The sequence below is a fragment of the Sinohyriopsis cumingii genome, unplaced genomic scaffold, assembly GCF_028554795.1.
Source record: "Sinohyriopsis cumingii isolate HCF-2022 unplaced genomic scaffold, ASM2855479v2 utg003031l, whole genome shotgun sequence".
Taxonomy (NCBI): Eukaryota; Metazoa; Mollusca; class Bivalvia; order Unionida; family Unionidae; genus Sinohyriopsis; species Sinohyriopsis cumingii.
Genome location: NW_028316373.1, coordinates 18,400 through 31,572, shown reverse-complemented (window position 1 = coordinate 31,572; position 13,173 = coordinate 18,400). Strand labels below are relative to the sequence as shown.

The 13,173-nt window shown below is 39.4% G+C and overlaps 2 protein-coding genes across 2 annotated transcripts; both read right to left on the bottom strand.

Moving 5' to 3' along the window:
• Nucleotides 1-1,320: 1,320 nt before the first annotated feature.
• Nucleotides 1,321-1,731, bottom strand: LOC149769910 (histone H3). The gene has a single exon (XM_089949662.1). It carries the CDS (start codon nucleotides 1,729-1,731, stop codon nucleotides 1,321-1,323), a length of 411 nt encoding a protein of 136 aa, XP_089805788.1.
• Nucleotides 1,732-9,609: 7,878 nt separating this feature from the next.
• LOC149769909 (histone H3) lies at nucleotides 9,610-10,020 on the bottom strand. Its single transcript, XM_089949663.1, has one exon. The coding sequence runs from the start codon at nucleotides 10,018-10,020 to the stop codon at nucleotides 9,610-9,612; it is 411 nt and encodes a 136-aa protein (XP_089805789.1).
• Between the last annotated feature and the right edge of the window lie 3,153 nt (nucleotides 10,021-13,173).

The following is a 13,173-nucleotide window of genomic DNA, read 5'->3' as shown; positions in this document are numbered from 1 at the left end:
GTGGCCCTAAAAAGGGCCGTTTTTGGGTAAAGATGTGCAAATCCTTTAACCACCAAATCCGTACAGAGTGCGGCCTTGGCGTTTCAGGGCGTAAACAACATCCATGGCTGTTACGGTCTTTCTCTTTGCGTGCTCGGTGTATGTCACAGCATCACGAATAACGTTCTCCAAAAATACCTTGAGAACACCTCGTGTTTCTTCGTAAATGAGTCCAGAAATACGTTTCACACCACCTCGACGTGCAAGACGACGGATTGCGGGTTTCGTGATACCCTGGATGTTATCACGCAGTACTTTCCTGTGGCGTTTGGCTCCACCCTTGCCTAACCCTTTTCCTCCTTTACCACGACCAGACATGTTCGGTAGTTTAGTGCGACTGAATGACAAGCCCCACAGAAACAGAGGATTATAAACCAAACGCGCGGACCTAAAAGAAATGCTTACACAGAAATTTGTGCCACATACATTTACAAATATACGCATTACTCAGTTCAGCTCAGGATCATTCATATTTCTCACCATCGCTACATTCTTAATATCATATACGCATCTTCGTGAACATACACAAATGCAGTCCGTGACTTTTCATTAAAATGAATGTAACAACGTTTGGGTGCTGTTTTTATTTTTCATTCCCAGTTCGTTCATAACAGCAATAAGGCTGCACATACTTCAGCTGTACGAAAAATATCCCACCGTCATACAATTTACAATGGAAGCATATAATGCTTTGTGGTCGGGGTTTTTGGTGAGGGTGAGGCCATTGTGTTCCATACAAACCATTGTGATTTGTTTTTTCATTTCTGACATATTCATCATGAATGCTGTTTTCTATCCACAGGCCGCATGTATTTTGTATACCTCGTGCATGTAATATTATTAATGAATAAAATGATGTCGTGTGTATGCCTAGTCCATAAGGATGAGGAGGGGGAGGATGGCGAAGTACATGCATACGGACATATAGTCAACTGTGGGCACATAAGGAATACAGGCCGAGTCGGGTTCACTTAGGCAATGTCTCTGTTAATATTCCATGAAGCATCACAGTTGCCACTCAATTGCTAAAATATGCCAGGGACCAGTGATGATTAAGGTTATCACTATACATTATTTACCACACAACACAAAATGCATTCAGTACTCGGTAATAGTAGTGTAGTGTAGTGTACAAATACATATCTGGATTGCATAATAGGACTGTTACGTATTAAAATAGGAAAGTGTAATAAAGTATGGCAGTCAGAAAAATTAGCTCTTTTCTAGACATTTGTGTGGCCCTAAAAAGGGCCGTTTATGTACTTTTCGGCTGAAAGGTATTTATGCACGCTCCCCACGGATACGACGAGCAAGCTGTATATCCTTGGGCATGATGGTCACTCTCTTGGCGTGAATGGCACACAAATTGGTGTCTTCAAACAGACCAACCAAGTAGGCCTCGCTAGCCTCCTGAAGAGCCATAACTGCAGAGCTCTGGAATCTAAGATCGGTCTTGAAATCCTGAGCGATTTCACGAACCAGACGCTGGAAAGGCAGTTTTCGAATCAAAAGTTCGGTGCTCTTCTGGTATCGTCTGATTTCTCTAAGAGCGACTGTACCTGGCCTGTATCTGTGTGGTTTCTTGACACCACCAGTTGCTGGTGCGCTCTTACGAGCTGCCTTGGTTGCCAATTGCTTTCGTGGAGCTTTTCCTCCAGTAGATTTTCGTGCGGTTTGCTTTGTACGCGCCATTGCTATAAGTGACTGTACTTCTCAACAAGGAGTGTAAGAATGGCGCGTTGATATTCAAAGCGAAATATATTCCTATAAGTGAAACCGACATAACAACAAACACAGCTTTTGGTTGGCTAGAGTAATTTGAGCCAACTTATTTCATTGGATGCTACCAGCGGGATCTGATTGGCGAGCATTCCGCCAAAATTTCAATCCGTCTAGCGTTAGTAAGGTCTTCGTACTATAACAACAATTGCAAACATTTCTACCTTTATCCCATGTGTACTAATATTAACATGGAGATGAGTAAGTAGTACGACATAACTGAAGGTGGACTAATTCATTCTCACTGATTAGACTACAACTCAAAGAAACCTGACGCAAATATGGCCAATTACACGGTACAAGCAGCCTCAACAACAACAACAAGAACAACAACAACAACAATAACAACAACAATAATAACATAAAATTTAAAGTCAAGCATAATTGTAGTAGTATTAATATCAATAATAGTAGGAGGAGGAGGAGGAGGAGGAGGAGGAGGATCATGTTGGTTGTCTAATTATCAAGTATCACAGTTATTCTAATAATGACAAAAATACCGATATAACCATCACAGTATTCCAAATCAGTGTTGCTAATACTATTACAACACTACACAATACTCGTATTTATATTTGTGTCTCTAAAGTGACAAACATATAGCACAGAGAAAAAAAAATTGAATTTAACACCAAGAAGTGACACAAAAGAATAACAACAACAACAACAACAACAACAACAACAACAACAACAACAAAGACGACAATAATAATAATAATAATAATAATAATAATAATAAAAATAAAAATAAGTACAAACATAACAAAACTAGCAGTATTTCAGTACTTGATGGTGCTCATGTTCTCATTAAAAGAAAGGTACAATAATAAATTCTTTCTTCTTTGTACATGATTTTCTAGCAGACGCAGTGTGTACATGACACACTGATATCTCATCTACACACATAATATGCTTTCCTACAAATTGACGATTATGTAACATACATTCTTTTCATATTTATCCACTATGGATTGATATTATCTATAATAAGGATTCATATTATTGAAGCTAAGGATTCTTCTTTTTGGGTTTCTTTATCTTTTTACATATTTTTTCCAGACTTTCTTCACTGGTACAACCGTAATGTATTACATAAGGCAAGTTTTTTTTCATTAAATCGCAGGACAATATACCTATATGAAATAAATTAGGATTATAAACACACTTGCGATGTTCTCTGGAATATGGCCTACTTCTTCTTGAATATAATATGAAGTTGAAAAGTGTGAACAAAAAATTCAAATATAAATGTGTACATCATAAAAAATAATACCTGTCGCACCCAGAAAACTCAGTGATAAGTTGGCTGGAGAGCTTCCCTACCTACAACTCGCACTTGAAAAGCAGTGCACAATAGTTGCAGTTTTCAACAGCTCCAGGTAAGTGAATAGATAGGTAGGTAGGTAGGTAGGTAGGTAGGTAGGTCGGTCGGTCGGTCGGTCTACTCCCTCCGTACATATATTGTCTTGCTTGATTATGCATATACACAGTTCATAACATTGTTACATAGAACGCAAAATGACAAGACAAGACAAGACAAGACAAGACAAGACCACACCACACCACACCATAGCATAGCTTAGCATAACATAACATAGCATAGCATAGCATAGCATAGCATAGCATAGCATACGTCACTTTACCAATACACAAACACATTATTTTTCCTTCCCATTTCTCACAACAGTACACAGCATTCAACTACAAGTAGAAAAGAACCGGATACAACACTAAACAATACCAGTAACATAACGGGATATGACACGTCATGGGTACTCAAAATAACAAACATGCGATGTTTACAAACTAGATGGGTGAAAACAAAAAAAAAAACACCTTCGACATAAATAACACAATCAGTAACATACTCTAAAGTCATGGCCAAGGACAATATGATAGCTAATCTTTTCTAGGATTTTAAAGTGGTCCTGAAAAGGACCTTTGTATACACTTCCAAAGCAATAAAATGTATCTTGCTTTACTGCTTGGCTGCTGCCTTCTTCTTTGGGGTCTTGGCCTTCTTGGGCTTAGCGGTTTTAGCCTTCTTTGGAGACTTAGCCTTCTTAGGTTTAGCTGCCTTCGCCTTCTTGGGGGTCTTTGCCTTCTTTGGTTTGGCTGCCTTTTTCTCACCAGCTGGTTTCTTGACTACCTTTTTCTTCTTGGGACTCTTGGCCTTGGGCTTTTTAGCAGCTGCCTTGGGCTTCTTCGCTTTCGGTTTCTTGACTGCCTTTTTCTTAACTACTTTCTTCTCCGGTTTGGCACCTAGCCTAAAGGACCCTGAGGCTCCAGTACCCTTAGACTGTTTAAGAGCACCAGCCTTCACACCACCCTTGAGAGCAACTTTAAGGCGTGAGTTGACGAGGGCTTGGTTGTTACCCACCTTGTAGTTAGCGGCGATGTACTTCAGTATAGCCTGTCGTGATGAGCCTCCCCTCTCTTTTAGGTTGCTGATAGCGGCTTGCACCATATCAATGTACTTGGGGTGGCTAGCCGGTGTCTTTGGCTTAGTAGACTTTTTCTTTGGTGACTTTGGTGCCACAGGGGCCGGAGCTGGAGCTGTTGCGGTATCTGCCATTATGAAAACGTCCGATATGAATAACGGGCACTTACAGAATAACAAGTTAACACAGAGTCACCTATAGTGTACATATAGCGGAGCGCGGACGTGATTGAAAACATCCCTGTTGTGCAGAAAACACCTTGGTAAAAATTGTGATCAAAAATGTGTTTCTCAACCATATTTTCACGCTGTCTTCCTTGCACAGAACACAACATACGTGCTTTAAAATGCACTTATACTTACCTAAACTATTTCTCTGCGAAGAATTGATGTCAAATACAACATATTCATCATTTAAAACTTGAAATACAAGTTCAAAGGAGGATAATTCTGTGACGACGAAGCTAAGATTTTTCATTTCATAATCTTTTAGACAAATTTGTCTTGAATTGATGAGAATACATGCGATGGGTATATATTGTGATGGTGTAATATCCATCCCCCAAAATACTATTTTCAACTTCAGTGTCAATCATGCACAGACTTTCATGTGCAAAGCAGTTTTAAAATAGGTATAAAACACAATGAACATCATTGACAAAATGTTATGATATACATCATGCAAGGGCAGAAAAGTGTGTGTATGTGTCAGTGCCCTAAAAGAATTCGTGTAATTATACAAAAACATGATACACGGATAGTACTTATTTTTCAGAAAGTAAATTATTCTGAAATAACATTTACTGTCAGAAGTTGCACAACTTACCTCTACTACTGCATTAGGTACAATTGCTGTTCAGAGTAACATACATAGTGGCTGTAAAATCAAGACAAGAATAACACTAACATAATAATTTTCGTGACAAATTAGAGCAGTCTTTAAACGTGAAGAACGTGCAAAGAATGCTGCTCAATGAGTCAAACCAAAATCAATGAATCATCGTTCTTCAACACAATATATTATTCACTATTACATTTGTTATCAGTAAAAGAGGATTAAAGGTACAGCTCATAACTTGTCACATATGTTTATGTATTAACCAGAAGAAAAAAAAACAGTACACTATGTATATGTAAACCACGCCAATAACTTACATGAAAATACACTAGTCTCTTTTAAAATTTAATGGGACAGATACCATAAGTATGCTATCAATTACACTCAACTGCAATAACATGCATTATAAAAAATATCGCATACCATCCATCAACAAAATAAGGCAATCCTATACAATATTAAACTACAATGCAATGTTTCGTTAAATTTATTAGGGTACCAAAAAATACAAAATAATTACAATAAAATATAATATATTATAATAAACTACAATATAATACAATCAGTTACATTACAATACATTCTATTACATTAAGACCTACTATATATACTACCTTACCAACCGAAACACGCCGATACATATGCAAGTAAAGTGGGTCAATCAATCAATCAATCAATCAATCAATCAATCAGTCAGTCATCCATCCATCCATCCATCCATCCATCCATCCATCCATCCATCCATCCATCCATCCATCGGCTGTCAACTTGTCACACGCAGGTGTCAAATGGTGATGCTATTGATAGTCGTTCTATGGCAATGGGCTGGGCTGGGCTGGGCTGGGCTGGGCTGGGCTGGGCTAGGCTGGGCTGGGCTGGGCTGCTGGGCTGGGCTGGTTTAATCATAATAAATCATCAAAATATCCTTCATGCGAGGCTACGATGAAAATTACACAAGATTGGGATGAGGGAACGTGAGCGGGGTTTAGACCTACCGATTTCAAAGGAGAGGAAGTGAATTTGAATTTAACCGAAAATGACACTAAAGTTTCCACACATACATCATTTTCTCCTATCGTTAAACAGCACCGTCCATAACATAAGAATGAATAGGCGAGTGGGTACATACCAAAAATGAAACATAACAGTAACATACATACATACATACATACATACATACAAACAAACTAAGAAATTAAGAAAAAAATGAAAAAACTTAATCAACCATTACTCCCCTTCATTCATTCAAAAAAAAACGTTCAAAGACTGTTTCAGGTGATATCTAATTTTCAAATAAAGTTCGTGGCAAAATTGATGTATATTCCTTTTCGGGATTAATTGTGTGGCCCTTAAAAGGGCCGTTTTGTGATGTGTTCAAAGACCAAAACAACTGCTTTATTTAGCAGGAGCCTGCTTCGTTTTCTTGGGCAGAAGAACAGCCTGAATGTTAGGCAAAACACCACCCTGGGCAATGGTCACTCCTGACAGGAGCTTGTTCAGTTCCTCGTCGTTGCGGATAGCCAGTTGCAAGTGACGGGGAATGATTCTCGTCTTTTTGTTATCACGGGCTGCGTTACCGGCCAACTCCAACACTTCAGCTGCCAAGTACTCCAATACAGCAGCTAAGTACACGGGGGCACCAGCACCAACACGCTCAGCATAATTTCCTTTCCGCAATAAACGGTGGATACGTCCCACGGGGAACTGTAGTCCTGCCCGGGAAGATCGGCTCTTCGCCTTTCCCTTCACTTTACCTCCCTTTCCACGTCCAGACATTGTATTCCTTGTTGTGTTCAAGTAAACAGAATAACGAAGCTTCGTCGACCTCCGCATTTATACCCCTGAGTGGGATTGAACTGACGCGGAGTAATGACCAATCAAAAAAAGGCTTACTAAAAGCATTCGCTAATGGTAACGATTGATGCAAAATGGATTAGGGACAGCATGTTTTCCATTACGTCCGCTTTGTACTGTACAAATCGAGTTTTTAAAACTAATAATATAAACACAAAGACAGTAACATGAAATAATAGGGACCATGGATGATTGTTTGCTTTTTAATGTTTACAGTTTCTATCACTTGCACTAAACAAGGCTTATGGGGTGCATTCTTCCTTGAGCAAGCCAAAGTCATCAATATCCACTATGTTGGAAGCTCATTACATATAAAACTTAACAATTTATATCATATATCATATCAAAGTAAAAAGTACATCATATTACAAGTAAAACAAAATTGAAACATTACATCTTTTCTAGAGATATGTATGGCCCTGAAAAGGGCCGTTTGGATGTTTTTGTTTGTTGTAAACTGGACGTTTACTTGCTGCTGGTGTACTTGGTAACAGCCTTGGTGCCCTCACTTACGGCGTGCTTGGCAAGTTCACCTGGCAAGAGAAGACGGACAGCTGTCTGAATTTCTCTGCTAGTGATTGTTGAACGCTTGTTGTAATGAGCCAGTCTGGATGCTTCGGCAGCGATTCTCTCGAAAATGTCGTTCACAAAGCTGTTCATGATGGACATAGCCTTGCTAGAGATACCGGTGTCGGGGTGCACCTGTTTCAAGACTTTATAAATGTAGATTCCATAGGATTCCCTCCTCCTCCTCTTCTTTTTGTCCCCAGTTCGCTGGGCCTTTGCCTTCGTGGCGGCCTTCTTGGCGCCCTTTGATCCCGCAGCCTGCTTAGGTGGCATTTTCTATCTATGCACACGAATGAATAGTGGCAATGGCTTGCGAACACTATTTATATGAACGCCGGCGGATCGAAATGACTCTCAGCGCGGACGTGATGGAAAACATCATGCTACGGTAACTTCGCGCTTCCTCAGTACTGTTGACTATGGGCGCATCTTCCATATCAAACGTACAGTCACAATCACCTAATGTTTCGTTCTGTTCTTCTTGCTACACATTTTCAGGTGTAGTTTCATGACCTTAGTTATTCATTACACTAGTCATTCCTAAATCAGTTCAGCCGTACGGTACGGTACATGCATTGTACGGTTCAAGGGGGGGGGGGAAGGTAGGTCCTGTACTCATTTCATTGTAATGATTCCTGTCTGATATGCTTTGTACATATATTCCTTTAAACTAGTGACGTTGCACAATTGTTTTTATTTGGGGTTTACACGTTTCCCTTACACCAAATTATCATGACAAATTTTGAGTTTATTATCTTTTCTAGTTCTTTTTGTGGCCCTAAAAAGGGCCGTTTTTGGGTAAAGATGTGCAAATCCTTTAACCACCAAATCCGTACAGAGTGCGGCCTTGGCGTTTCAGGGCGTAAACAACATCCATGGCTGTTACGGTCTTTCTCTTTGCGTGCTCGGTGTATGTCACAGCATCACGAATAACGTTCTCCAAAAATACCTTGAGAACACCTCGTGTTTCTTCGTAAATGAGTCCAGAAATACGTTTCACACCACCTCGACGTGCAAGACGACGGATTGCGGGTTTCGTGATACCCTGGATGTTATCACGCAGTACTTTCCTGTGGCGTTTGGCTCCACCCTTGCCTAACCCTTTTCCTCCTTTACCACGACCAGACATGTTCGGTAGTTTAGTGCGACTGAATGACAAGCCCCACAGAAACAGAGGATTATAAACCAAACGCGCGGACCTAAAAGAAATGCTTACACAGAAATTTGTGCCACATACATTTACAAATATACGCATTACTCAGTTCAGCTCAGGATCATTCATATTTCTCACCATCGCTACATTCTTAATATCATATACGCATCTTCGTGAACATACACAAATGCAGTCCGTGACTTTTCATTAAAATGAATGTAACAACGTTTGGGTGCTGTTTTTATTTTTCATTCCCAGTTCGTTCATAACAGCAATAAGGCTGCACATACTTCAGCTGTACGAAAAATATCCCACCGTCATACAATTTACAATGGAAGCATATAATGCTTTGTGGTCGGGGTTTTTGGTGAGGGTGAGGCCATTGTGTTCCATACAAACCATTGTGATTTGTTTTTTCATTTCTGACATATTCATCATGAATGCTGTTTTCTATCCACAGGCCGCATGTATTTTGTATACCTCGTGCATGTAATATTATTAATGAATAAAATGATGTCGTGTGTATGCCTAGTCCATAAGGATGAGGAGGGGGAGGATGGCGAAGTACATGCATACGGACATATAGTCAACTGTGGGCACATAAGGAATACAGGCCGAGTCGGGTTCACTTAGGCAATGTCTCTGTTAATATTCCATGAAGCATCACAGTTGCCACTCAATTGCTAAAATATGCCAGGGACCAGTGATGATTAAGGTTATCACTATACATTATTTACCACACAACACAAAATGCATTCAGTACTCGGTAATAGTAGTGTAGTGTAGTGTACAAATACATATCTGGATTGCATAATAGGACTGTTACGTATTAAAATAGGAAAGTGTAATAAAGTATGGCAGTCAGAAAAATTAGCTCTTTTCTAGACATTTGTGTGGCCCTAAAAAGGGCCGTTTATGTACTTTTCGGCTGAAAGGTATTTATGCACGCTCCCCACGGATACGACGAGCAAGCTGTATATCCTTGGGCATGATGGTCACTCTCTTGGCGTGAATGGCACACAAATTGGTGTCTTCAAACAGACCAACCAAGTAGGCCTCGCTAGCCTCCTGAAGAGCCATAACTGCAGAGCTCTGGAATCTAAGATCGGTCTTGAAATCCTGAGCGATTTCACGAACCAGACGCTGGAAAGGCAGTTTTCGAATCAAAAGTTCGGTGCTCTTCTGGTATCGTCTGATTTCTCTAAGAGCGACTGTACCTGGCCTGTATCTGTGTGGTTTCTTGACACCACCAGTTGCTGGTGCGCTCTTACGAGCTGCCTTGGTTGCCAATTGCTTTCGTGGAGCTTTTCCTCCAGTAGATTTTCGTGCGGTTTGCTTTGTACGCGCCATTGCTATAAGTGACTGTACTTCTCAACAAGGAGTGTAAGAATGGCGCGTTGATATTCAAAGCGAAATATATTCCTATAAGTGAAACCGACATAACAACAAACACAGCTTTTGGTTGGCTAGAGTAATTTGAGCCAACTTATTTCATTGGATGCTACCAGCGGGATCTGATTGGCGAGCATTCCGCCAAAATTTCAATCCGTCTAGCGTTAGTAAGGTCTTCGTACTATAACAACAATTGCAAACATTTCTACCTTTATCCCATGTGTACTAATATTAACATGGAGATGAGTAAGTAGTACGACATAACTGAAGGTGGACTAATTCATTCTCACTGATTAGACTACAACTCAAAGAAACCTGACGCAAATATGGCCAATTACACGGTACAAGCAGCCTCAACAACAACAACAAGAACAACAACAACAACAATAACAACAACAATAATAACATAAAATTTAAAGTCAAGCATAATTGTAGTAGTATTAATATCAATAATAGTAGGAGGAGGAGGAGGAGGAGGAGGAGGAGGATCATGTTGGTTGTCTAATTATCAAGTATCACAGTTATTCTAATAATGACAAAAATACCGATATAACCATCACAGTATTCCAAATCAGTGTTGCTAATACTATTACAACACTACACAATACTCGTATTTATATTTGTGTCTCTAAAGTGACAAACATATAGCACAGAGAAAAAAAAATTGAATTTAACACCAAGAAGTGACACAAAAGAATAACAACAACAACAACAACAACAACAACAACAACAACAACAACAAAGACGACAATAATAATAATAATAATAATAATAATAATAATAAAAATAAAAATAAGTACAAACATAACAAAACTAGCAGTATTTCAGTACTTGATGGTGCTCATGTTCTCATTAAAAGAAAGGTACAATAATAAATTCTTTCTTCTTTGTACATGATTTTCTAGCAGACGCAGTGTGTACATGACACACTGATATCTCATCTACACACATAATATGCTTTCCTACAAATTGACGATTATGTAACATACATTCTTTTCATATTTATCCACTATGGATTGATATTATCTATAATAAGGATTCATATTATTGAAGCTAAGGATTCTTCTTTTTGGGTTTCTTTATCTTTTTACATATTTTTTCCAGACTTTCTTCACTGGTACAACCGTAATGTATTACATAAGGCAAGTTTTTTTTCATTAAATCGCAGGACAATATACCTATATGAAATAAATTAGGATTATAAACACACTTGCGATGTTCTCTGGAATATGGCCTACTTCTTCTTGAATATAATATGAAGTTGAAAAGTGTGAACAAAAAATTCAAATATAAATGTGTACATCATAAAAAATAATACCTGTCGCACCCAGAAAACTCAGTGATAAGTTGGCTGGAGAGCTTCCCTACCTACAACTCGCACTTGAAAAGCAGTGCACAATAGTTGCAGTTTTCAACAGCTCCAGGTAAGTGAATAGATAGGTAGGTAGGTAGGTAGGTAGGTAGGTAGGTCGGTCGGTCGGTCGGTCTACTCCCTCCGTACATATATTGTCTTGCTTGATTATGCATATACACAGTTCATAACATTGTTACATAGAACGCAAAATGACAAGACAAGACAAGACAAGACAAGACAAGACCACACCACACCACACCATAGCATAGCTTAGCATAACATAACATAGCATAGCATAGCATAGCATAGCATAGCATAGCATACGTCACTTTACCAATACACAAACACATTATTTTTCCTTCCCATTTCTCACAACAGTACACAGCATTCAACTACAAGTAGAAAAGAACCGGATACAACACTAAACAATACCAGTAACATAACGGGATATGACACGTCATGGGTACTCAAAATAACAAACATGCGATGTTTACAAACTAGATGGGTGAAAACAAAAAAAAAAACACCTTCGACATAAATAACACAATCAGTAACATACTCTAAAGTCATGGCCAAGGACAATATGATAGCTAATCTTTTCTAGGATTTTAAAGTGGTCCTGAAAAGGACCTTTGTATACACTTCCAAAGCAATAAAATGTATCTTGCTTTACTGCTTGGCTGCTGCCTTCTTCTTTGGGGTCTTGGCCTTCTTGGGCTTAGCGGTTTTAGCCTTCTTTGGAGACTTAGCCTTCTTAGGTTTAGCTGCCTTCGCCTTCTTGGGGGTCTTTGCCTTCTTTGGTTTGGCTGCCTTTTTCTCACCAGCTGGTTTCTTGACTACCTTTTTCTTCTTGGGACTCTTGGCCTTGGGCTTTTTAGCAGCTGCCTTGGGCTTCTTCGCTTTCGGTTTCTTGACTGCCTTTTTCTTAACTACTTTCTTCTCCGGTTTGGCACCTAGCCTAAAGGACCCTGAGGCTCCAGTACCCTTAGACTGTTTAAGAGCACCAGCCTTCACACCACCCTTGAGAGCAACTTTAAGGCGTGAGTTGACGAGGGCTTGGTTGTTACCCACCTTGTAGTTAGCGGCGATGTACTTCAGTATAGCCTGTCGTGATGAGCCTCCCCTCTCTTTTAGGTTGCTGATAGCGGCTTGCACCATATCAATGTACTTGGGGTGGCTAGCCGGTGTCTTTGGCTTAGTAGACTTTTTCTTTGGTGACTTTGGTGCCACAGGGGCCGGAGCTGGAGCTGTTGCGGTATCTGCCATTATGAAAACGTCCGATATGAATAACGGGCACTTACAGAATAACAAGTTAACACAGAGTCACCTATAGTGTACATATAGCGGAGCGCGGACGTGATTGAAAACATCCCTGTTGTGCAGAAAACACCTTGGTAAAAATTGTGATCAAAAATGTGTTTCTCAACCATATTTTCACGCTGTCTTCCTTGCACAGAACACAACATACGTGCTTTAAAATGCACTTATACTTACCTAAACTATTTCTCTGCGAAGAATTGATGTCAAATACAACATATTCATCATTTAAAACTTGAAATACAAGTTCAAAGGAGGATAATTCTGTGACGACGAAGCTAAGATTTTTCATTTCATAATCTTTTAGACAAATTTGTCTTGAATTGATGAGAATACATGCGATGGGTATATATTGTGATGGTGTAATATCCATCCCCCAAAATACTATTTTCAACTTCAGTGTCAATCATGCACAGACTTTCATGTGCAAAGCAGTTTTA

What these genes read in the sequence shown, in the direction of transcription:
- LOC149769910 (XM_089949662.1), bottom strand. Translation starts at nt 1,731, where the DNA reads ATGGCGCGTACAAAGCAAACCGCACGAAAATCTACTGGAGGAAAAGCT.
- LOC149769909 (XM_089949663.1), bottom strand. Translation starts at nt 10,020, where the DNA reads ATGGCGCGTACAAAGCAAACCGCACGAAAATCTACTGGAGGAAAAGCT.